General features: G+C 45.9%; 2 protein-coding genes across 2 annotated transcripts in view; both read left to right on the top strand.

The window, feature by feature from the left end:
- LOC110331942 (CMRF35-like molecule 2) overlaps nt 1–6,932 on the top strand; it is a 9,022-nt gene extending 2,090 nt beyond the window's left edge. Inside the window, exons 2-4 of the mRNA XM_021212826.1 lie at nt 4,640–4,987; nt 5,651–5,762; nt 6,833–6,932. Of these exons, the coding sequence (XP_021068485.1) occupies nt 4,640–4,987; nt 5,651–5,762; nt 6,833–6,932 (560 nt within the window). The remainder of the gene's footprint in view (nt 1–4,639; nt 4,988–5,650; nt 5,763–6,832) is intronic.
- A 4,888-nt stretch (nt 6,933–11,820) lies between these two features.
- LOC110332554 (CMRF35-like molecule 3) lies at nt 11,821–19,347 on the top strand. Its single transcript, XM_021213822.2, has 4 exons — nt 11,821–11,955; nt 14,147–14,488; nt 15,513–15,744; nt 17,519–19,347. The coding sequence occupies exons 1-4, from the start codon at nt 11,916–11,918 to the stop codon at nt 17,709–17,711; spliced, it is 807 nt and encodes a 268-aa protein (XP_021069481.1). The 5' UTR covers nt 11,821–11,915; the 3' UTR covers nt 17,712–19,347.
- Nucleotides 19,348–24,104: the final 4,757 nt, after the last annotated feature.

The raw sequence follows: 24,104 nt of genomic DNA, 5'->3' as shown, positions 1-24,104 counted from the left end.
TTGACAAAGAACTATGTGGCTCTTAGCTGCATACTGTGAAAACACCTGGACTGCGGGATGCCCTGGGTGTAAGATGCCTGGGCTGCAGGATGCCCGAGATGTAAGATGCCTGGGCTTTCTCAATCTGGTCTCTGACAAGTGGTGAAGATGGTGAAGATGATGAGTGATGATTGCAATGATGATGATAGAATCTTCAGACAGTCTGGAGAGTAGGGGGGGGGGATGCTGTAATGACTGAAGTAGGTTCCAGACACAATGATGGCTGGAGCTGCCTTGTCCCAGCTCACAGGAGTTGTCTATGGGCTTTTCCCCTTCTCTACAGTAAATGAGAGCTTCGAATCAGATATAATGAGAATACTGACACCCCAGTAATCAGCAAATGCCACAAAGCAGGACCACTCCCATCATACAACTTCTTCTTCAAATCAGCTTGCTTACATCTGACAAAATTGCCCAAGTGCTGTAGTTCAGTGCAGTTCAGTGCAGTGAAGCTCTAGAGGAAGACCTCTTTTTACCCATCCTTCCGGAGTGGGCCTCCCCATCTTGACCCATTCATCTTTATGCTAAGGGCAGAGTGCTTGTGCCTTGATTTAAACTGTGATGAAATTTGTACTGACATACAGTGCACTTCTCCTTCCGTTTCTCAGTCCTCTTTTCTTTCATAACATCTCTTCTGCTCGCTGCATCTACCTAAGGTTCTAAACACTGTTTGGGAAAAGGCAGTCATCTTGTATTTATAGAGGAGACCCACAGGGGGTTCTATCATGAGCCTGAGAGGGAAGGGAAGGGACAATCACAGAGCAAGCGAGGGAAAGGCAAAGGGAAGGAAGTGCTTTCTGACATGAAATGAATGGAAACAGCCAGGCAGGGTGTCACATGCCATAATCCTAGCACTCAAAGGGCTGAGGTAAGAGGATTGTGAGGTCAGCTTTGGCCTACCAGGGAGATCTTGTCTAAAGAAATAGGAAAAGGAAAGGAGGAGGAGGAGGAGGAGGAGGAGGAGGAGGAGAGAGGAAGAAAAAGAACAAACAAAATAAAATGAACAAAACTTGGGCCAGAGAGCTGGCTCATGGGTGAAAGTGCTTGCCTCTCAGTCCTGGCAAGCTGAACCTCATCCCTAGAACCCACAACATGAATGGAGAGAGCTGACTCCCTAAAGTTGTGCTCCAATCTCTAGGAACACCATGCCCACCACCAGCAAGTAAACAAAAAACTTCAACGAGAAACTAGAATTTCTGTTTAATATGAATTTTACCGCCCACACAGTTCACGCTTGTAAAGGGCCAGTAGAATTTTATTTCATTGAAATGATGATTGCGCACACTCATGAGGTACACTATGTTATTTTGGTGAATGTACACAACTTGCAGTGCTCAAATTAGTCCTGACATTCATTAAAACATGAAAGGACCCAAGGACATTATATTGAATAAAATAACCTGCTGGGTGTGGTGTCTCTCGCCAGTAACTTCATCCAGCACCCAGGAAGGCCAGAGAAGAGGCTTTTGAGTTCAAGGCTGATTTGGCTACATTGTGAAACCTTGTCTCAAAACCAAAACCACAAAAGGCATTTGTGTCATGGGTCTGGCGCTATGTAGGGAGAGGCAGGTTCCCTCCTGCAAATTCTGGAAGGTTCTTAGGTTTGATGAAATCAGTGTCCACCACTTGCTTCAGGGGCCCCATTAGCAGCATGGAGGAGCTTAGAGCACAGTCTTTGGTTTCTTGGTAGTACAGAGCCTGGTAGTAAATCCCAGTCTGGAGGCATGAATACTGTACAAAGGCCTGGATTGGAACTTGGGTGGAATTGTTGGACAGTCTGGTTCCACAGACTTCTGTAGTCAGTACTGCCCTGCCCTTAGCTGACTTGCTCTCTCACTCCCCATGAGGTGCACAGACAGCTTGCTTCTGCACTCTCCTGCAGAAGTCCCCACTCCCCCTGGGATCTCTCTCCCCCACAGCAAGCTCAGTAAGGCTTGCTTCTAAGGCTTGCCTCTGCATTGCTCCTCAGAAACCCTGCTCCCCCTCCCCCTTGCAGCAAACTCAGGAGTTCATCCCACCTCCTTAGCTGCTCTGAGAGGACTCAAGGAGCCGCGTGCCAGCTCTAGTAAGACAAATGACAAAAACCCCTCAGCTTCGGTGGCGCGCTGAGGCCAGCGCTCTCCTGGATGACCAGGTGCAGCTGGTGCCTGTCCTTGAAGAAAGGAGATTAGGGTCCCACGCTTAAATCATAGAAAAGAGGTAATCAGAGGTCACAGTTATGGCTGGCCATAAAACTAGCTCCTGATAGCCCTATAAAAGACACTCTTTAATTCCTCCTTCCAGCCTTGAAGTTCTGCCCTACCAAATGGTATCGTGTCTGAATTATGACTTACCTAACCCGCCTCCCCTCCCCTTCGCCCTAAGCATTCAAAGAATTTCTAACTGCTCTGTATATAAGTGTTAAAACACCCAAGCCAGGGGTCACATGCCAAACGTACATTGTAGGGGGTTTGCCATCCAAGTCAAGACTCAAAATAAAAAGACACTTTTGCAAATTGCAGCGGACGTCACAATTATTGATCTCTTCTGGGTTTCCCAAGGAACCAGGGTATAACTCCCACAAAAGATGTTGCTTAAGATTTACCTTTGCTCCATCATTTACTGTCCATCTTTCCACTTGACATGACACCAAGCCCAACTGAAATACTCAGTCCAGAAAATGTGGTTTTCAAACAGCACAAGGACTTGCAAAGGTCACTCACACGGGGCCTTCTCTTTTAGAAATCATAATTTGAATAAAGTAATTTTAATGAAAAAATAATAAAAGAAGAAATAATTGAAGCACAGAGTGGTGAGGGTCATGGGCTCTTAGCAGTGCATGAAGCCTGCAGTAGCTGGTCTTATATGTACTATTAATGTCAGTTTAGTCTATGAAACATTTGTGACCTAGGCAGAGAAGGCAGCATTGTCCCGGTTTTACAGACACACAGTAAGAGTCAGCTACAACGAAGAACTGAAAATGAGACCTCCGCCCATCTCCTCCACTGGGCTCTTACTACTGGCTATGGAAGTGTCAAGGAACAAGATAAGCTTGTTTGTTCAAGAAATAGCTCAGAATGCTTGTGGCTGGTCTCAGCTGCTATAATGTATTCATTTTCTCGCTGCTGTAACAAAACACTCAGCAAAAAGCAATTTAAGGGAGGAAGGGTTTATTTGGACTTGCAGTTCAAGGGAATAGGTTTATGAAAACAATTAATAGTCCCAAAGATTCTCTCTCTCTCTCTCTCTCTCTCTCTCTCTCTCTCTCTCTCTCTCTCTCTCTCTCCTGCCTACCTTCCCTCCCTCCCTTTCTTTCTTTTTATTGTTATATTTTTCTTTCTTTGTTTCTTCTTTTGTTTTCTTCTTTTTTTCCTTTCTTTTTTTCATTCATTCAATTTTTTCAAGACAGGGTATCTCTAAGATACCACTTTCTTGGGCAATGGCAGTAAAGGAATGAAGCCATGACCAAGAGCATGGGTATCCAAGCCTTAAGCCTGGAGCTTTTCTTCTTTAACATTAACTATCTATCTGTGAAACGGATTGCAACACTATGAGAGCACTCTTTACAGCAAATACTTATAGTTCTCATCTGCTGGAGAGAGGGTCCAATCAGATTCTAGAACAAAAGGGCTCCACTCCCTTTTCATGTCCCCATAATTTCCCTTTCTTTCTATGCTGCCAACATACACCTACAGCCCCTGTTTACCCCAATACATTTTTAGGGTGGCCCCTTTCTACTGCCAGGAATAAGTAACCTATCAGTCTGAGTCCTGTGTATGCAGTATTCCTCCATCCTTAAAATGGATTCAAAAGCTGCTTGCCTAGTGCAGTCTCTCAGGACTAAAAATATGACTCTGGTTAAGAGCACTTAACACTCTCACAGAGGACCCAGATTTGGTTCCTAGAACCCACAAGGAGGATCACAACTATCTGTAACTGTAAATACCAGGGGTCCTCTCTGACCTCTGTGGGTATGCATATCACATAGGTAACATAATATGCAGAAGTCTTTTTTTAAAAATAGAGTCTTTTATGCAAGACACAATCTGGAAAACTATGTTTTCACAACATGAAGTAACTCATGGGGCACACGTAGCCTGGTCACACACAACAGTAGAGTGAATCAGTTCTTTACTTTGAGACAGCATTTTCTGTATAGCTCAGGTTGGCTCAAAACTCCCAATTAGATGAAGCTCACCTTAAACTCAAACTCAAAATTTTCCTGTCTTAGCCTCCCAAGTACTAGGAAGTCTCTCCTAAATGCAATTTAGAAGTTGAATTATTAAAGAGCAAGTCTGACTTGCAGAAGATTCCAGAATGCTGAGGTTTCGTGCAAAGGAAGTGATTTGTATACAACCTAACGTTAAGCCAGCTGTGGCCGTGTCTTCACTTAACCAGACTGTAAAGGCAAGATCCATGTGTAGTCAGTGAGTTGGTGCCTTGTCTCCACAGGGAACAGATTTCTACTTGTCTGTCTGCCACAGCCTCCAGTCCACTTGGCTTGCATCCCAAGTAAAAATGTCTCTCCTGGTACTCTCCCTGGATCTCCCCAGGCTTCAGGAAAACAGCTACTTCCCAGCCCACCTGGAAGGAGACCTAGATTCTGGCTTATGTCTTCCAGGTTGTTTATCTCTGTCGGGCCCTGGCTCTGTGTCTGGCTACGTAGGAGGCTCTCTCCGTGTGCAGTGTCAATATAGTCCATCATATAAGGGCTATAGGAAATACTGGTGCCGAGGACCGCATGACACAACATGTAAAACTATTGTAGAAACAGACGGAAGTGAGAAAGAAAAGAGGAGTGGCCAAGTGTCCATCAGGGACCATGCTGCGAACTCCACCATCACAGTGATCATGGAGAACCTCAGCGAAGACGATGCTGGGTCTTACTGGTGCAAGATTCAGACTTCCTTTATCTGGGATTCGTGGTCACGTGATCCATCAGTCAGTGTAAGGGTGCATGTTTTTCCAGGTAAGACAGCTCTGGCTCCAGCCATGGAGCTTCTAGGGAGTATCTGCCTGCACTTGGGACATGTATGGACATTTGTGTTGAAATGTGCCTCTGAGTGTTGTGATCATCTCAGCCAGATTGGGAAAAGTGTGTGATAGACATGGAGAAAGATGGCTGACTTTTCAGCCATGGCTGGGGGAGGGGTGAGGCATAGGTCACACAAATAATCTGACATCTGATGTCTCTAGGAGGAGCTGAGAAACAACCTACATCTTCCTTAGTGGTGGGTTAAAGTGATCTTCAATTGTTCCCATATGAAGGATGCTTGGCAACCCTACATGGCCTCTGGGAGCATCCTTGGGTCATAGGCTGAGCTGTGTTTCTTCACATGCTCTCATAGGCTTCTCATCAGTCCTGGGGATGTGAACCCCTGAGAGATCTCTCTACCCTCCCTCAGACAGAGTCAGACAGGGCTGGGAAGAAAGTCTGACACTGCACAGATGGCCAGTCTTTGGGCAAGAAGCCTCCGTCAGCCCTTGAGAGCCCCATCTGGGATGTGGCTGAGGTTTGACTTATAACACTTCTCAAACCCTCTACTGTGAATATATGATTTTGTGTGACATCAGATCCACACAGATACTCAGTACAGACGGGTGACCTGGTGTGTATCTTTATCTCCAATAGCCACAACTCCCATGGAGACTACACTCCCAGCCACAACTGCTATCCTCCCACTAGTGAATTCTGTGCAGAACCTGAGGATTAGTACTAATGTGATGTTCCTCTTCCAACTGTGGTAAGGACCCAAGGCCTGGGGAGAGTCAGTAGCAGCAGGATTGTGGGGGTCAGCAGTGGTGCCTCATATTGGGGAACCCTTACCATTGAGTGACATCCTCCCACCCTGATCTCAGTTTTCTCATTCTGCAAGCCTCCCTGTGTGTGCCAAGGATGGAGGAGGGGCTCAAGGAACACAGCCTTGGGCAGACTCTGTGTTTAACAGATTCACATAGCCTTCCCATTCCCCCATCTCTGTCCTTCCCCCACCAGACTCCAGACTTGGAGTCCTAGCTCTGTGTCTCTTTCAAAAGTCACTGTTGAGGGTCAGGGCAGTGGCTCAGTGAGTAAAGTTGCTTGCTACCAAGTCTAAGAACCTTAGTTCAATCTCTGAGCCCCACAATAAATAATTAAGTGTAAAGATAGTTGTTCAGCTGGGGCTTTTGCTCCAGGGAACTGCTCATGAAGTACTTAAAGGAATAGGCTCAGCTCTGGGCTAAAGTTTACATTTGTTCTTAGTTCTTAGAAATACTCAGAGAGAACCAGGATGTCTCTAGGCCCTGAGGGAGGGAAATTCAGAAGAACTAGTTTCAGGAAGTCAACTGAAGGCTAGGGATGTAACTTAGTTACTAGGGTGCCTGGCTAACGTGCACAAAGCCCAGAGTTTGATCTCCAGAAATGCATAGATTGGGTGCTCTGGTACACATCTGTAATTACCAGCACTAGGGAATCAACAGCAAAATAAACAGAAGTTCAAGTTCATAAGTACATCATAAAACCAGCTTGTGTTACGTGAGCTCTGCCCCATCACCAATAAAGTCATTTAACAATGGAGAGACAGTAGGTAGCTCTGGGCCATGCTTTTAAAAAACATGCCTAGTTAGGACCCTTTCCTCTCTTCATCCATCACCTCTCCGTAACAACAGACCGGGGAGTGGGGGGGGGGCACAAGAGCAGATCTCCTTGAGTCCGTCCCTAGTCTGATTCTGGGTCATTTGGGTTTTTGAGGCAAGGCATTAGGAAATGTGGGAAGAGACAGGTTGGTTCTGGATCCCGTCCTTGAACTTATCTTCCATCTTCACTTGCCCGCAGGTCCCTGCTCAGCAGCATTCAGTTCCAGGTCCTGGTCTTCCTGAAGCTGCCCCTGTTTCTGAGCATGCTCTGTGCTATCTTCTGGGTGAACAGACTTTAGAGGATTCCGGGGGGGGGGCGAGTGTAGAGTGACCTGTCCAGGAACTATGAAGTGAAGTCTCCCAGGAATGCCCTGGGAGGAACTCAACACTGCATGCAGACTGTGTGAGAGACACATTGGATTCTGGATCAGCTCTGCTCAGAGGCAGCAGTGCCTGGATTCTGGACTTCATTGTTCTGCGTCTCAAAGGTGGGGGGGGGCCCTGATTACCAGAGAGTTTTGGATATCAGACTCCTGTGGTGTCCTCAGCATAAAAGAGAGAATGAGACTGTGAGAAAAGGCACACACCGTTAATCCCAGCACTGGAGAGGCAGAGCCAAGTGAATCTCTGAGTTAAAGGCTAGCCTACTGAGTTCCTGGACAGCCAGGGCTAAATAATAGACTCTGTCTCAAAGCCCCCCCCCCTACAAAAAAAAGCGGGAACAAGACTTTCCCGGAGCCCTATGTTAGAGGTCTGCCTTTCCCTTCTCCAAATTTCTTGGATTCTGCTCTCATGTCAGCTCCAAAGGGTAAGAATCTTCTAGAAGTTTCTTGAACAGAAGTCTAGCCCTTCGATCTTCTCAGTGCTATAAAATCATCCCAGGCCATTGTCTCCGATGGCAACAATCACCTCCTGACTACAGGGAAGAGGTTCCTGAAGAACATGTCCCTCACACACTTGGCTCACAGGCTGTGCACCCTCTTCTAGAACAGTCCTAAAGGATTTGACTTCTGGTAGAGCATTTCAACTGCCAACTCTCCCAAGCACACAGAGAGGTCAACTAGGAGTCTAGAGGTGTGGGCTCTTGGAATGTTCAGGTCTGGAGAAAAGGCACAGGGAGAGGGATTTACAGGTTCCTAGAGGTAGGTGAAATTACCAGGTGAATGTTGAGGACCAGGACCAAGGACAGAGCTCTCAAGGAGCGGTAAGGCTGCTAAGCTAAGCGTTCAGGACCACGGACAGAGACCGAAGCGGCGCTTAGCCCACCAACCGTGCCTGTTTCAGCAGCACAGTAACCACTACTCTGTTCTCAGCGGGTTTCACACACATTCATTTACATCTGTGTTTAACTATGCAGCTTTGTCCTACATGCATCCAGGTAACGACCATCACAGTCAAAACAGAGGATTGCTCCACCATTATAAGTCCTCCTTCATGCCGGTCTGCCTCATTACTGCCCACTAGAGAACCACTGATCTCCGTCTGACTCTGGCTCCGTCACTTTGAGAATGTTCTAGAAAGAGAAGCCTTTCAGTGGTATATCTTTTCCTCCCCTGTCAAGTACAAGGCCTCTGGGATCCACACGAGCAGATGTTCTTGGAAATCATTCATTCCTCTTTATTACTGAGCATTATTCCATTGTATACATTCATTACAGTTTGTTTAACTCCTCATTCATTTAAGTATTTGGGTCATTTCCACTACAAATAAAACTATTACCCACATTTTGTACGTTTTTTTTTTATACGATTCTGCATTTTTATGTCTCTAGCGTGTATCCTTGTACAACTTCTAGGTTATATAGTAAGTATATGTTTGGTTTTCTAAGAAATAACCCAACTGTTCCTGCCATGGTGAATCTTGTTTTTCCATCAGCTAAGGATGGAAGAACTGGGTTTTTGTGGTCTTGTTCGTTTGTTTCCATTCTCATCATTTCTTTAAAGGAATTTAGATTTCTTTGATGCCCAGAAGTGTTTATCTGCCCCTGTGTCTGTACACCATATGCATGCATGCCCGGTGCCTCGGAGGTCAGAAGAGAGCATTGGACTCCTGGAACTGGAGTTAGGGATGGTCTAGAGCCTCCATGTGAGTGCTGGGAACCGAATCTGGATCCTGTACAAGAGCAGCAAGCACTCTTATCTAGGGAGGCCTGTCTCCTGCTCTCCTTATTTCTTGTTCATTCCAGATGTTCTGATAGACATGTGGTTCTGAGTTTCCCAAGTGACTGATGAGATTGCAAATATTTCTGGTGTGTTTCATTTCTGCCCATACATCATCCTTGATGGCATATCTGTTTTTGTGTCTTCTATTTATTTTTGAACTGAAGCCATTTTTGGAAATTTGTTACAGTTTTTAACTTAGTGTGTTTACATGATGAACACATGTGTGTCACAGTGCAAGCATAGAAGTCAGAAGACAACTCATGGGAGTTGGTTCTCTTCTTCTACCAAGTGGGTCCTGGGACTTGAACTTAGGTCTTCAGACTGGGAGGCAGGTGCCTTTACCTGCTAAGCTGTCCTGACACACTTCTGCTTCAGCCACCCGAGTTGTGTACTGCAAACATGTACTGCCATGCACAGACTAAGTAAATTAATGTTTCTTATTGCTTTCTTTTTAGAGTTCTCTTCATACTGTACACAGAAGTCTTTGTCCATATTTTATCTCAATCTCTGGCTCATGTCTTTATCCTCCTTATAAGATAGTTCAGTGTGAACAAAATTATGCTTTGTGCGTTTGTATGTGTATAGTGCACACGTGTGTTTGTGTGCACGTGTATGTGTGGGCACATTTGCCTGTCCATGCCCGCGTGGAGGCCAGAGCTGACCTTGATTGTTTTCCTATATTACTTTGTAACGTATTATCCTCTCACAGAATCTGGAGCTTGCTGACTGAGCTTGACTGCCTGGCCAGCAAGTCCCCAGGAATGGCCAGGAGTCCCCTATCACACTCAGTGCAGAGATTACAAATGCATGCCACTGTACCCAGGTTTTATGTAAGTACTTGGGACCTGAACTCAGGTCCTCATAGTTAAAGGACAAGCACTTTACCCATGAGCCATCTCCCTGGTCAAAACGTTTTAAACTTTGATGACACACAATTCATCAAATTTTCTTTCAAAGGTTATGATTTTGGTGTCACATATAAGAAATTGTGAGTTCTCTCATATTTGTTCCAACTTTTAAAAGGTTTTAGAGTATGTATCCTCTCTCTCTCTCTCTCTCTCTCTCTCTCTCTCTCTCTCTCTCTCTCGTGTGTGTGTGTGTGTGTGTGTGTGTGTGTGTGTGTGTGTGTGTGTGTGTGCATACAGAGGCCAGGGAGGGTGTGAGCCGTCCTGCTCCATGGCTCTCGGTTTTATTCCCTTGAGGCAGGGTCTCTTGGAGCTCACCACTTTTTGCCTAGGCTGATAGCCAACAGGCCTGAGTTTGGAAGTTTTTCAATTTAACATTTCAGCTCATGAATCATGATTTATTTTGGATTTCTTGTTCGGCACAGGAGGAAGGACATTCTAGGCATTTAGTTTTCTAGCGCGTGGATATCTGATTGTTTCAGCAGTGTGTGTTAAACTCACAATCTTCCACTTTTTTTTTGTCAAAAACAAGTCAAGTACATTGGAGTGGGAGATGAATTACATTATCCAGAGCCCAGGGAGAAACGAAGCCACCAAAAGATGAGATCTGAACCAAAGACAGAGCCCTACAGTGAAACTTATACAGACAATTGCCCTTAGAAATTCTAGGAGCAAACCCGAATGCGTCTGTTAGTTCCTGCAGAATCTCGGGCAGCAGTCTGCAGCCCCTGACTGGAGGATGGAAACGGCAGAGCTGTGGATGTGTGCCTAGGGCCATATGGTGCTCCCAGCAGGCCTGGGGATTGACCTTCTAAGGTGCACAGATGGACCTGCAGGGATGAGGTGGGGATCAGTCAGCAGGGCAGATTCGGCTCTTTGCCTGGGTGGTGTCAAATCTTCAAGTCTTGTTCTTATAATAATCAATAAGATAGGCTAAGACCCTTCTCTATGGCCCTTCATGTTCTGGCTATAAAATCTTTAAAACTTTCTTCCCTGAAGTTCTCGTGTTCTGGGACAGCTTCAGCCAGTAGATGGCAGTGTGGTTCTTGATTTTTTTTTTTTTTTTTTTTTTTTTTTTTTTTTTTTTCTCTCTCTCTCTCTCCAATAAGCATCTTACAGACCTCATCCTAGAGCTTATAAGCAGGGTTGGTCATACCTCCTAATTCAAACTTCTCTGTGTACACCCTCACAGTCATATCTACAGGTGAGTCTCCTGGGTGACTTCAGATCCAGTCAAGTTAACAATGAAGATTAGAGATCATAACCATTCCCTGTGTGCGTGTGCACATGTGTATGCATGTGTGTGTGCTTATAAATTTCTTCCCATGAAAATTTGATACCAGAGATACAGCGTACCTATAATTTTCTACACTTGCAAGCTTGGGATCCACAGCAAAACTCTGTCTTATAGAAACAGAACCAGGGCTTGCGGATTCAGGTCAGGGGGTAGAGTGCACGTCCAGCATTCTTGAGACCACAGTGTGCATCTTCAGCCCCTCATAAAACCAAGCATTCTGGGGAACGCCTGTAACCCCAGCACTTTGAGGTTGGAAAAAGGAAAATGAGAAGTTCAAGACCAGCTTGGGCTCCATGAGACCTCTCCTCAAGACCACACTCTCCCTCTTTCTCTGAGTCAATGCCTCTGGCCCTAGTAGCCATTGCAGCAGATGCCCCTGGCCTGCTTTGAGGCCCATAGCTAGATAAATCCTGCTGTCCCAGGCTGAGCCTTCAGCAATGCCCTCTGACAACCAGGGCTTAGCCTAGGCTAAAGCCATGGGCTTAGCCTGGGCTGCTTTGTGCTCCCTTGCTACTGAAGTCACCCTGCCTTTGGTTGCTCTCTTCTCCCATGATCCCCTGCAACTCAGTTACCTCCCAGGTAAGGGTTTTGCTGTATCCCATCCTTTGTGTCTGTCTCTGCCGACCTGTGTGTCTGCATCTCTCCTTGTGATTCCCATCTGCCTTTCAAGTTTATGTCTCACATTGCATTTTTCAGTAGAGGAAGTTCCCTGTTCACCCAGCTGTCCCTCACGTGCCCTGACTTGGTCTCCTCAAAGATTGGCATTATCTCTCTTCCAGTATGCAAAATTGAGAAGTTTTGTCAAGGAAGTTACTGAGAGAAGTGAACAGGAGACCTAAAGGACACTCAAGCTGAGCTGCAAGTCCTCACAGGTTGCTGTCATCGGTCGCCACCAAGGACAGGAGAGGAGACAAGACCATGTGGCAGTTTCCTGCTCTGCTCTTCCTCTTCCTCCCAGGTAAGTAGCAGGGGCTTTAGACACTTCCATGTCAGTGGTGAGGGCGACAGAGACGGTCTGCTCTGGGTTGGGGAAACCTGGCTGATCCACTCACCAGCTGCTTACCCCCAAAATAAAAGGCAAGGTTTTTTTTTTTTTTTTGGCATCTTGTGGATTCTGTGGGTATTGCAGAAAAACCAAAACCAAAATCATTTTAAAAATTAAACAAATAAAAGCCAAAAACAAACCTTCCAGTGTGTTTCCCAACCCTAGCTGCTCCACAAAAGCAGATGAGTGAGTGAATGAACTAATTTTTTCAAAATGTATTTTTGGGTTTCATGTTTGGCACATGCACCCTAGGATGCCCCTGACCTAGTGATCCTCCGGACTCCTCCCTCTGAGTGCTGGGATTTCTAGCATGCAGCTCCATCTCCAGTTCCATTGTGAGGTTTAACTGGCACAGTAATTAATACTGGGGCTGGGTGTGGTGGTGATTGCCTTTAATGCCTTTAATCTCTAACGGGGTGTTTTGAAATGTTCAGTTGTCAGACATGCTTTTCATCTCTCTCACACAACACTAAAAGTTGTCATTCCCGTCAAATGACAGACACCCCTGTGTCCCAACAGCTCTCCTCTACATCACAAACACACTCTCCTGCCTTCCCTAATGCCCTTCCCGGGCTGATAACCACTGTTCTGTTTTCTACTCCTTTGAGGTTTACTTTTGTTCTTTTGAGGGAAAAAAAATGTGTCTCTGTGGTGTATGTATGTCTAAAGTGTTGTGTGTATGTCTCTCCATGTGTGTGCACACACATGTGCATGAGCTCTCAGGTGCACACATGACTGCACACATACATGTGGAGATTAACACTGGGTCCCATTATCACTCTCCACCTTGTTTGTTCAGACATGGTGTCCCACTGCTCCTGAGCTCATAGATTCAGCCTATCTGGCCAGGGATCTCCAGGATCCTTCTGTCTTTGGGGGTTACAGACACCCCGCCCCCACCTCACCTGGCTTTTCTTCCATGTGCTCTGGGGATCCAAACTCAGATCTTCTTGACTATGCAGAAACACTTTCCCGACTGGTCTGTTCCCTGTCTCTCTAGCCACAGGGAGTAACTTTTTATCTTTCACACATCAATAAGAATGTGTGGCAGCATCTTCCTGTATCTGATTTATTTCAGTTCCTCCAGTCTCCCCCGTGGGCTGTAAATGGCGGAACTCAATCCCTTCATGATGGTTCTCCATTACACTCATGCACCACGATCCGCTATCTGTTCACCTGCATCTATGTGACTGCCGTGGCTACCACGACCACCGCCATAGTAAACACAAGGGGAGACGTCGCTTCCACATACTCGCTTCATGTCTCTGGGCTGCGTGTTTGCTTTCTGTTACTGCGATACAGACCATGGCCAAAAACAAACAAACAAACAAACCTTGGAGAGTAAAAGGCTTATTTGACTTAAAGGTCCAGATCACACTCCGTCATGGAGGGAAGCCAGAGAGGGAGCCCAAGCAGCCCAGAGAGCTGGAAGCAGGAACTGAAGCAGAGAGCATGGAAGAGTGTTGCTTGCTGGCTTACTGCCCATGGCTTATTCAGCGTGTTCTCTTATATTGTGGCACCACCCACAGGGGACTGGACCTTCCTATGTCAAGAAAATGTCCCCCAGACTTGCCTAGAGGCCAACCTGCTGCAGACAGTTTCTCAGTTGATGTTCTTTCTTTCTGTATGCTTCTGTATGGTGTTGGTGTCAGGTTTATAAAACCCAACCAGTCCGGAATATGTCTCCTGTGGGACTGTTGAGTTATGTGCCAGCCCTATGCTAGTTTTCTGAGAAACTCCACACCATTTCCCATAAAGTCTGATATCCAATACAACACACAGGGTGAGAGACATCCTCTGTCCCACATACACCAACAATTGCTATATTTTGTCTTTTTTTAGTAATCACCATTCAAACTGAGGTATGATGCTATTTGTGATTCTGATTTGTATCGATCTCCCTGCCAATTAGTGAAATGGAAAAATTGTCTGTATATTTCTTTCTGATTTTTTTTTCTTTTGAGGCTTCAACATATAGGATAACGATGCTGATCTGCCTTGGGAAAAGGGAAGCCCTTCACTGGTTTTCATGAACACTACTTGGCACAGTAGAGTTTCGCCCCTGGAGGAGGAGACCATTGGTCCATGTGTTTGTGTTTTCCAGGCTGCTGCACTGCTCAGGATCCAGTCACAGGTCCAGCAGAGGTAAGCGGTCAGGAGCAGGGCTCCTTGACAGTGCAGTGCCAATACACCTCAGGCTGGAAGGATTACAAGAAGTATTGGTGTCGAGGAGCTCATTGGAAGTCATGTGAGATTCTCGTTGAAACAGATACATCAGAGCAGTTGGTGAAGGAGAACCGTGTGTCCATCAGGGACAACCAGACAGATTTCATCTTCACAGTGACCATGGAGGATCTGAGGATGAGTGATGCTGACATTTACTGGTGTGGAATTACAAAATTTGGAAATGATCACATGTTTGAAATTAATGTGAACATTGATCCAGGTAAGAAAAAAAATTCCAAAAAATCCTAGTGAAGGATCAAGGATCCTTGTAAAAGTCTTACTAGAAAAGAAAGTCTGCTCTATTTGTCCTGCCAAGAAAGAGGGTGAGGTGGGCAACCCTTGTCCCCTTGTATGCCTGTCTTAGATATTCTCATTCCTATAGATCTGGGAATGGAACTCAGAATCTCACCTGTGCTAGCCAAGCACTTTGCCACGCAGCTGAAGTCTCTTCCTGAGACCCCGCCCCCTTTAACATAACATAAAGGAAGCTGCAGAACCTTTAATTCTGGGCCAGACTGAGTAACAAGGATGAGGTTTATGTCTTGCTTTAAACAACTACAACAAAGAAAATAGACAAATATGGAGCTGGAGAGACGGCTCAGAGATTAAGAGCACTGGTTGCTCTTCCAGAGGACTGGATTTCCTTCCCAGCATCTACATGGTAGCTTGCAGTCATCTGTAATTCAGTTTCAATGGATCTGACAGCCTCTTCTGGCCTTCATGGGCACTGCAAGCATGGGGTGCACTTAGAAGACACAAAGCAGCACCCATACACATACATATACGTGAATTTTTAAAAAAATAAAATAAAATAGACAGAACATACAAAATCGAAGTGTTTCTGCCTATTGCGCTTCAGACAGTGGTGAGACAGCATACTCTGAAGGAATCGAGTATTAAAGGGGAGCTGTTTCTTTTCTCTGCAAATCATTTTTTTTCTTTAAAAAAGAATGAAAGTGTTAGGTATGGTAGTGTACACCTTTAATACCAGGACTAGGAAGGCAGATCTCTGAGTTTGAGGCCAGCCTGGTTCATGGAGTGAGTCCCACATGTTCTGGGGCTACACAGAGAAACCCTGTATCAAAGATTTATGAATTAATCTGTAAGTAAGTAAGTAAGTAAGTTCTGGATGGTGACTGGAAATTGAGCCCCTTAATTCCTAGGGAAAGAACTTAAGGCCATACCCACAGCCAGACTATTTATAGGAGGATTGAACCATATTCTTTTGTAATCTTTTGCTCCAGAAAATTCAACTACAACAATGACAACGATAGCCACAGTTGTGACATCCACACCACCAACCATGGAGAGCNTTGGCATGACAACGGTAGCCACAGTTGTGACATCCACACCACCAACCATGGAGAGCATTGGCATGACAACGGTAGCCACAGTTGTGACACCCACACCATCAACCACAGATAGCATTGGTGTGGAGAACAATGGCCAGGTGACTCAGAGCTCTCTCTTCATCTGGTAAGCAGAGCCACACCCTGGCAGCTCCTTCCCACTGGGCTGACCCTGGGGCCTCTCCCCAGGAGGGCCTCCTGATAGAACAGAAATGCCCAGGAATCCTGGGATCCAGGAAAACCAATCATTTCTTGCCTAAGTGTATCCCAAGCATTACTTAGCATGGCTACATTCATTTATCTGGATACCAAATTGGCCTGTCCATCCTGTAATTTTATTTGCTAACCTCAGTACCTCTCCTGTAGAAACACCAGGGCTGGCAGATTCTCCTGTCAAAGCCTGAGCTGGGCTCCCCAATCCTTTCACCTTTTAGTGTACCAAGGCTCCTCTTCGAAGCCTCAGCTGCAGGAAGGTAACATCTTCACCTGAGTGACAGGAGAGACTGAGCACAGCTTTTGTGTCTCCCCTGTGTGTCCCCCAGAGGGCAGGACAGAGGGTCACAGTTGGGTTTCCACTGAGTTAGAAGAGATTCCCTGTCCCATCAGCTTCAGGTTTCAGCCTATAATTAAATCTCCTTGTTCCTATTCAACTCTGCCAAGAACCAGCTGGGGGTGGGGAGTACTGCAGGGGAGGAGTGGGAAACTGGGGACTGAGGTGTGCCCGGATGATGCTTGTCACTCTTGGAGGTGTCCAGAGGAATTCCCTGCAGTGTAGAGCTTCCTTGGCCTAATTTCATCATGGCCTGTTGGGGGTCAAGACTCCAGGTCAAGGATACAGATAAACCACAGGCTAAGCTAAGGCATAGGTCACCTCTCTATTTCTCCCTCAGAACTGTCCCTCAGGTCTCATCCAGTCTCCTGTCCTTTCTACTGTGTTCTTTCTACTCCTTTAATCTTCAATTAGACAGACTTGTCTCAAAGCCTCCCACCTCATAGGCTCTCTCATGGATTCTTTTTAATAATTTTCTTTTTCTGCTAGGGCATTGGACGTGTTTTTATTGCTTGATTTGCAAGTGGGTGGAAACATAGTTATCAAGTGACAGAGGTTCCAGAAATGTAGAGTCCAGGAGAGTGTGAAACACGGAGAGCCCTCAGTCCATTGAACATTTTGGAACACTGGATGCTGTGGTCTGCCAAGCGTCAGCTCTTGTGTCTTCCAGGAACATGTTGGGCTAGCTTGTGACTCACAGAGTATCTGCAGTTGCAGATGCTTTCCACAAGCTGAGGATGGCCTCCTGTTGGGCCCAAGGAGAAGCCAAGGATGGCCAAGGAGGGAGATGGAGACCTGGGCAGGGAATAGAGGATGGCAGGGAGGTGGGCAATGGGGCTTCATACTGTTCAGGCCCTCATGGTCCCTCAGGGTACAATAAAGGGACACAAAGAACTGCAACAGCAGTGTCAGTCCACTGAGAGAGTGGAAGCCACCATCAACATTTCTAGATGGAATTGAGCCCCAAGCCTCCTAACACACAGGTGCTGATGAGATGGGTGGGGTCATCCTGGTGAAGAATGTAGCAGAGGCCAAGGTCAAAGGCCAGGGAGCAGTGACACCTTCAGCCTGGCAGGAATGGAGAGTAGATGAGGAGGACTTCTGGGAGTCCAGACAAACAGAGAGGATGGTGATCAAAGGGAAAGGAAGGATATCATCGGGGAAAGCTTCCCCAGGTGAGGGCTTATCGTGCAGGTGACGTGACCAACCATGCACTTGCGGGGAGACAGACCCTAGTAGTGTCCCAGGCTGGTCCTTATCTGGCTCTTGAAGGCTGGGATATGGGCACCAAGAAGGCTGAGCCCTCTATGCCAGGTGGTGGCTTACTCCCTGCCTCCTTTGTTTTCTGCAGGTCCCTGCTGAGCAGCATCTCCTCCGTGCTGATGGTCTTTGTGGTGGTTCCCCTCCTCCTGAGCATGCTCAGTGCTGTCCTCTGGGTGAACAGGACTCAGAGACAAAATGGGGGAGGTGAAATTAACCTGGTGAACACCCATAGATCTGATGCCCAGGACGGAGAGAAACACTTCCCAGAAGATGGAAAATAATCTCTCTCTCTCTCTCTCTCTCTCTCTCTCTCTCTCTCTCTCTCTCTCTCTCTCTCTGTATACACCTTGTCAGGACAGATGTGTATGTGGAAGACATCTTCAGGTATCATTCCATTATTGTGTGAGACAGGATTTCTCACTGACCTGGACCTTTGCCAAGTTGATCAGGGAACTGACCAGGGAACTCCTGCCTCCACCCCCCATCCTGCCATTGCAAGCACACACAACTGCAGTCACAAAAAAAAACCAACCAACCAAACAAACAAACAAACACTGTCGCTTGTAGGGATTGAACTCATGTCCTTTTACTTGTGAGGAAGGCAAGCACTTTACCAACAGAGCCCTCTTCCTAGGCTGGAAAAGAATCGCTCTATTAAGGAACAGCTGGGCATGAGCACCTTGACTCTGAAGTGCCGTGGGCCCAGACTTGGACTAATCCCACTCCTAAAGCATGGGCAGCTGAGTTCTGGAACCCATTCATGTCCCCTTCTCTCAGAACACCCCACAGTACCTACCTGGGCCTATCTTCCACTGATGGTATCCAGGGAAGTAGAAAAATACAAGAAAATATCATGTTTGTTCGTAGCATCCCAGTTCCTTAGAGGACACATGCTAATACAAGTCCATGGGTCACCATGCAGGTGACTGACCAAATATGTGGGAAATGAGGCCTCACCACATGGCAAAATAATTTGCCATTGTCACACTGGATATCTGTCCCTTACAGATGGGACACTCCCTGCTTTCTTTTTTGACAACGCAACCCAGTGACTAAGCCCACTGCAAACAAAGATGGAGCAGTTGATCTAGGCTCTGTACCATCTACTCAGGTCCCCAAATAGTAGGTTAGTCTTGGTCCCTGAAGACTAGATTCTCTTCCCAGTGAGACCAAATGGGGAGCTAAGCTGCAGGAAGCAGCTGCCCTCTCAGGAGTCAGGAACCCACATCACCCCATGACCCCTCCAGGGACAGTCTCTGCACCAGGCCCTTCCACTCTCTCCCTTTCACTCAGACACATCTATTGAATGTCTAAGTATTTACACCCCCTCCACATACAAGCTCCAAAATAAGACAGACCCAATTAAAGTCCACAGAGGAAGTCAAGGGGCTCAAAGGTAAATGCTCAGGGGAAAACAGTTGTTCTCAGCCCACCATCCTCAGCCATCCTTAGCTCTGCTCCACAACACAGTCTCTCCTCCAGTGGGGCTCTGACACCCACAGCCAAACTCACACCTAACTGTGAACTCCCACCTAACACGGGGGTACTCCCACTTTGTGTGAGCAGAGTCCCCCGGTTAGCATCTTCTCCTTGATGACCTGTGTTGGGCTCTAGTGAGCCTGCCTCTTATTAAGAGGACGGTTTTCACTTGCTTCTGGGGTAAAGCTGCTGGTCAGTTGGCCATGTTTCCACCCATGCTTAGATAAACAATCATGGTTAAACTCTGTGGGACACACACACACACACACAAACATACACACACACACACACACACACACACCCTATATAATCAGGAGAGGGTCTCATTAGAGCCTGTAGGCCAGGCAGTGATGGAGCATGGCTTTTTTCCCAGTGCTCAGGAGGCCTCAGAGGCAGGTGGATTTCTGAGTTCAAAGCCAGTGTGATTTACACAGTGAGTTCCAGGACTACACAGAGAACTCAGCGAGTTCTGGAACACCCAGGGCTACATGGAGAAACCATGACTTGGAGGAAATAAGAAAAGTAAAGGAAGAAATAAAAAGAAGCATAGAAGTGAGTAAGTAGGGACAGAAAGGGAGAGAAGGAATGATAATAGTGAAAATGACTCAAATTCATTATAAATTCCTTTGAAGCTGTATAAGAATTTTTAAACAATAAAATAAAAATTTAAAGAGGGAAGCATTTTCTCTCTGTGAAGCCCCTCCTTTCTGGGATAGGTTCTGTCAGCTCAGCACACACACACACACACACACACACACACACACACACACACACACACGCCCCACCTTTTCTGCTTTAAGTGGATTCCTTGCCTGCACAGCTTCTCTTTTTCTTATTACTCATCTTACTGCCTTGTTGGCAACCTCCCTCATGACGTGGCTTTGCTCGTCTTAGCTGGCCAGCGGGCACTGCATTCTTCCTTCCCTCGTGCTGTGATTGTCCCTGGCTGGAGCCCTTGAAAATCTGACAGTGGAGATTCCCAGAGCTCCCTGTCATTTCCTCATGGTATGAAGAAAGGTCTTTTTCTATATCTTCTGGGATGAACGTCCCTGAGCTAAAATGTAAGGCAGACACACTCCTATCTCCATCAGACACCCCTGCTCTCACACCAACAGATTGTGAAGAATTGAACACAGTTTAGGAATCCTTCTCCTTGGTCCCCAACATCAGGAACAACTACAAGCAAGTTGTCCCATGCTACGTGGAGAATGGTAGCTGAGGTCTGTGAGCCCAAGTCTAGCATGGCCCCTCTGTCCCACATCTGTACAAGCTTGGCTCTGTCCTCTACACAGCTGGTTGATGGGTCTGCTCTGTCATGGTCTATTCTATGAGGACAGCATCCAAAGTTCCAACATAACAATTTAGCGCAGACACCATAATATGCACAAATTCTCTTATCATCATTTGCACTCAAAAAATCTTGGTAAGGACCCCCACCCCCAGAAGCCAATGCCACCATCATTCTGGACACTTGAACACACTTCCTGTGAGACAAATCCTGGTCATCACCTCCACCCCACCCTGGCCATGTTTCTCCTCACTGCAATCTAGAGTAGACTTTCTCTGACCCTCAACTAAGCCTTAAGCTTTCAGATCTCCGGGGCCATGGTCAGACTGACCTGGAGGCTGAAAAAGAAAAGAATTGTGGCAGCCACCAGGTCTAAATTCATTGGCTCCTCCATCCACAAACAACAGTGTCCACAGACTCAGCAAAGATAGTCCACATCCTAATTGACTGACCTCAGAGTTTTGAGCTTAAAAAAAGTTACGTGTGTCTGTGTCTGTGTGTGTATGTGTGTGTGTGTATGAGTGTGCATGTGTGTGTGTGTGTGTGTGTGTGTGTGTGTGAATACACATGCCACAGCACAGATATGGAAGTCAAAGAACAATTTTAGAGTATCATTTCTCTCCTTCAACCATTACTTGGGCTGCAGGGGTAGGCGGGAAGTTCTTAGTCTTCTGTGTGCTCAAGGAGTCATCCTGCCACTGGCTTATCCTTCTGGGTCCTCCCTCTACCTTTTGTTAAGTTCTTCAGCTTCTTCCCAATTTTGAGCCTTAAGATAAAGTGGGTCAGGGCTCAGAAAGATGCCAACTGAACAATTGGTGCCAAGTATAGGGAGGAGCAAAGGGTAGAAGCAGAGATTCTGGAGGGGGACGTGAGGGAAGGCACCTGAGATAACCTTATTCTTTATATCATCAAAATAGTAATGGCTTGAGATAATAATTTGTTATTTCTAGAGAATCTGCATGTCAAATTGTAAAGATTTGTTCTCAGTGTCCTCAATTTCTACCTGTTCCACATAATGGTGTTAATTCTTGAGGACTTATATGCAATCAATTATTGCAAATGGATAATCATATTCCTGATTTAAAATAAAATAAAATATGTACATGTGACTATTGACACCTCTTCAGGCTTTCTATTTGAAAATGATTTAAGAGGAGAAACAATTTAAAATGTCATTGGTCATTGCCTGCATTATTTTTCTATGCTTGGTGCTCCAAATCAGATTAAAACAGGTAATGGAACTGGCTATTACAGTCAACCATTTGAAATGTTTTGTCAACAATTTAATGTTACCCATATTGCTGGGATTACTTATAATTCTCAAGGACAAGGTATTGGGGGAACTTTAAAACAATATCTTCTTTAAAAACTGGGGATCCATACCATAAACAACCACCAAACCCAGACACTATGGCAGATGTCAACAAGAGCCTGTTGACAGGAGCCTGATATAGCTGTCTCCTGAGAGGCTCTGCCAGTACCTTGCAAATACAGAAGTGGATGCTCCCAACCATCCATTGGACAGAGCACAAAGGTCCCCAATGAAGGAGCTAGAGAAAATACCTAAGTATATGAAGGGGTCTGAAGCCCCATAGCAGGAACATCAATATGAACTAACCAGTACCCCCAGAGTTCCTTGAACTGAATCACCAATCAAAGAAAACACATGGTGGAACTTGTGGCTCTAGTTGTATATGTAGCAGAGGATGGCCTAGTCTATCATCAATGGGAGGAGAGGCTCTAGGTCCTGTGAAGGTTCTATGCTCCATTATAGGGAAATGCCAGGGCCAGGAATGGGAATGAGTGGGTTAGGGAACAGAGGGAGGGGAAAGGGATAGGGGATTTTCTGAGGGGAAACTAGGAAAGGGGATAACATTTGAAATATAAATAAAGGAAATATCTAATAAAAAGTATTTTAAAAGGGGAGGGGGAATTATACCCTCCAAGGTCACCAAAGCACATCTTGCCTTTGTCTTATGTGTTTTAAATTTTTTGCAAACTGATGCTAAAGGTCAGTCTGCAGCNGATTGCCACTGGCATCCAGTCACTTCCAGCTCATATGCCATGGTTAAATGGTAGGACCACCTAACTAACACATGGAATGGTCCAGACCCCATTTTAATATGGGGGGAGAGGTTCTGTTTGTGTATTTTTTTTCACAAAAAGAAGTTAGAGACCAATGGCTGCCTGAAATATTGGTTCGTCAAATAGACACAGACCCTGAGTCTTCTAGTAAGAATGATTCCAACTATGAAGATGGCTAAACATCTTTATCAGCCATCTAATTTGGAGGATAGCCTCCATTATTACCTGAGAAGTAACTTTTTTTCTGTTGATTCTCAAAGCAACCTCCCCACACCAGGAGTCCAGGCCTTGTGTCTGATTGTTGCTAATTTACAACTGAATTTAGTTCTTGGGACATCCCCTCAGACCACCTTAATCCTGTTGCTTTTAAGCTGTGACTTTGTATTTCAAGCAGATCAGTTACCTTCATACAGGCTCACCTTCAGCAAAGCTCAGTCATGGAAGTTATTCATCACTATGAAGAGATGCATTGAGTGCATAGTGTGGCTTTGGTCTGAATGGGAAAAGGTGTGCTATGAGGGCCAGCAGCCAAAGATGGGCCACTGATGATTCTATGACTCTTATCAACCTAAGACAGAAGCATGGGCCAAAAAGCTGTGTTTGTTCATAATAAACACTAAAACGCCATGTTTGTGCAAATAAACATAAGCAAGCTGTGTGTGGCCTCCAGGACGGGTAAGAGATAGTCTAGGCACAGACCCAAGCCAGACATGGCCGCAAGCCACCATAATTCCCAGGCAGGACCATAGAGCATAAGTAAATTTAATGCCCCAGTCCAGATAACTTTTAATTAAAAAAAGGGGGGGGGAGAACTATGCCCTCCCCCAGCCTTGAGTGGCTGAATCAGACCTTGTTTGCCACATTGGTTATCCCACCTAGGATGGGGTCTTCTGACCTTGGAGTCTATTTTCCTGCCACATCTGCAGATTCCTGCAAGAAGCCAGTACCTGCTGACCAGCTGATCTTATCTTCCTGATGAGATCCTGGGAAAGTGGGGGATGGGTTTCCTCCCTTTGAATTCAGACCTTAGAATCAAACCTTGACCCTTGATCAGAGAAATTTGTCTTATTTCTCTTGCCATCTTTCCTATCCATCCCCAGCTTTTCTTTCAGGAATCCAGTAACCCATGGATGCTGGTGGCTACAGGTCTTATTTTCCACTCCCACAGTGGCACACCTACTCCAACAGGACCACACCTTAAATAGTGCTACTCCCTTGGCTGAGAATATATAAACCATTACAGATAACTTCCTTGTCTATGTACATGGACTGTAAACCCAAATATTAAGGAACTTTGAAAACATCTCCTAAGGTTTGTTGAGATGGGTCAGCTTTGCCTTGAAACCTGGTCTCCTGAGGTCAGTGTCCACGACTTACGGTGGAAGCAGAGAACCAACTCCCAGAAGTGGTCCTCTGACTCCTGTGTGCAAGCTGTGCTGAAACTCCACACTCACAAACACAGCACACAGCAGAGTCCCAGGAAATAAAACATAGAGCAAACAAGAAAATGTTCTTTAATAAATGATTTCCTCTTTAGAACCTGTTCGTGTGTTTCTTAAATTTGATTTTGAATGAATTACATGTTTATTTTTGAGATCTTTAAAAGAGTTGTTTTATTTTAATTTTGTGTGTGTGTGTGTGTGTGTGTCACATGCACGTGTGAGTGAAGTGCCCCTGGGTAACTGAATAGGGTGATGGATCTCCCAGAGCTGAAGTCACAGGCGGTTGTGAGCCATCACTCATGGGTATTTAGACCCACACTTGGGTCCTCTGACGAAGCAGTATGCACACTGTCAGTGAACTGTCTCTCCAGTCTCTGACT

Source organism: Mus pahari, chromosome 14, assembly GCF_900095145.1.
Source record: "Mus pahari chromosome 14, PAHARI_EIJ_v1.1, whole genome shotgun sequence".
Classification (NCBI taxonomy): Eukaryota; Metazoa; Chordata; class Mammalia; order Rodentia; family Muridae; genus Mus; species Mus pahari.
Note: the sequence above shows the minus strand (reverse complement) of the source record. Positions and strands in the feature narration are given on the sequence as shown.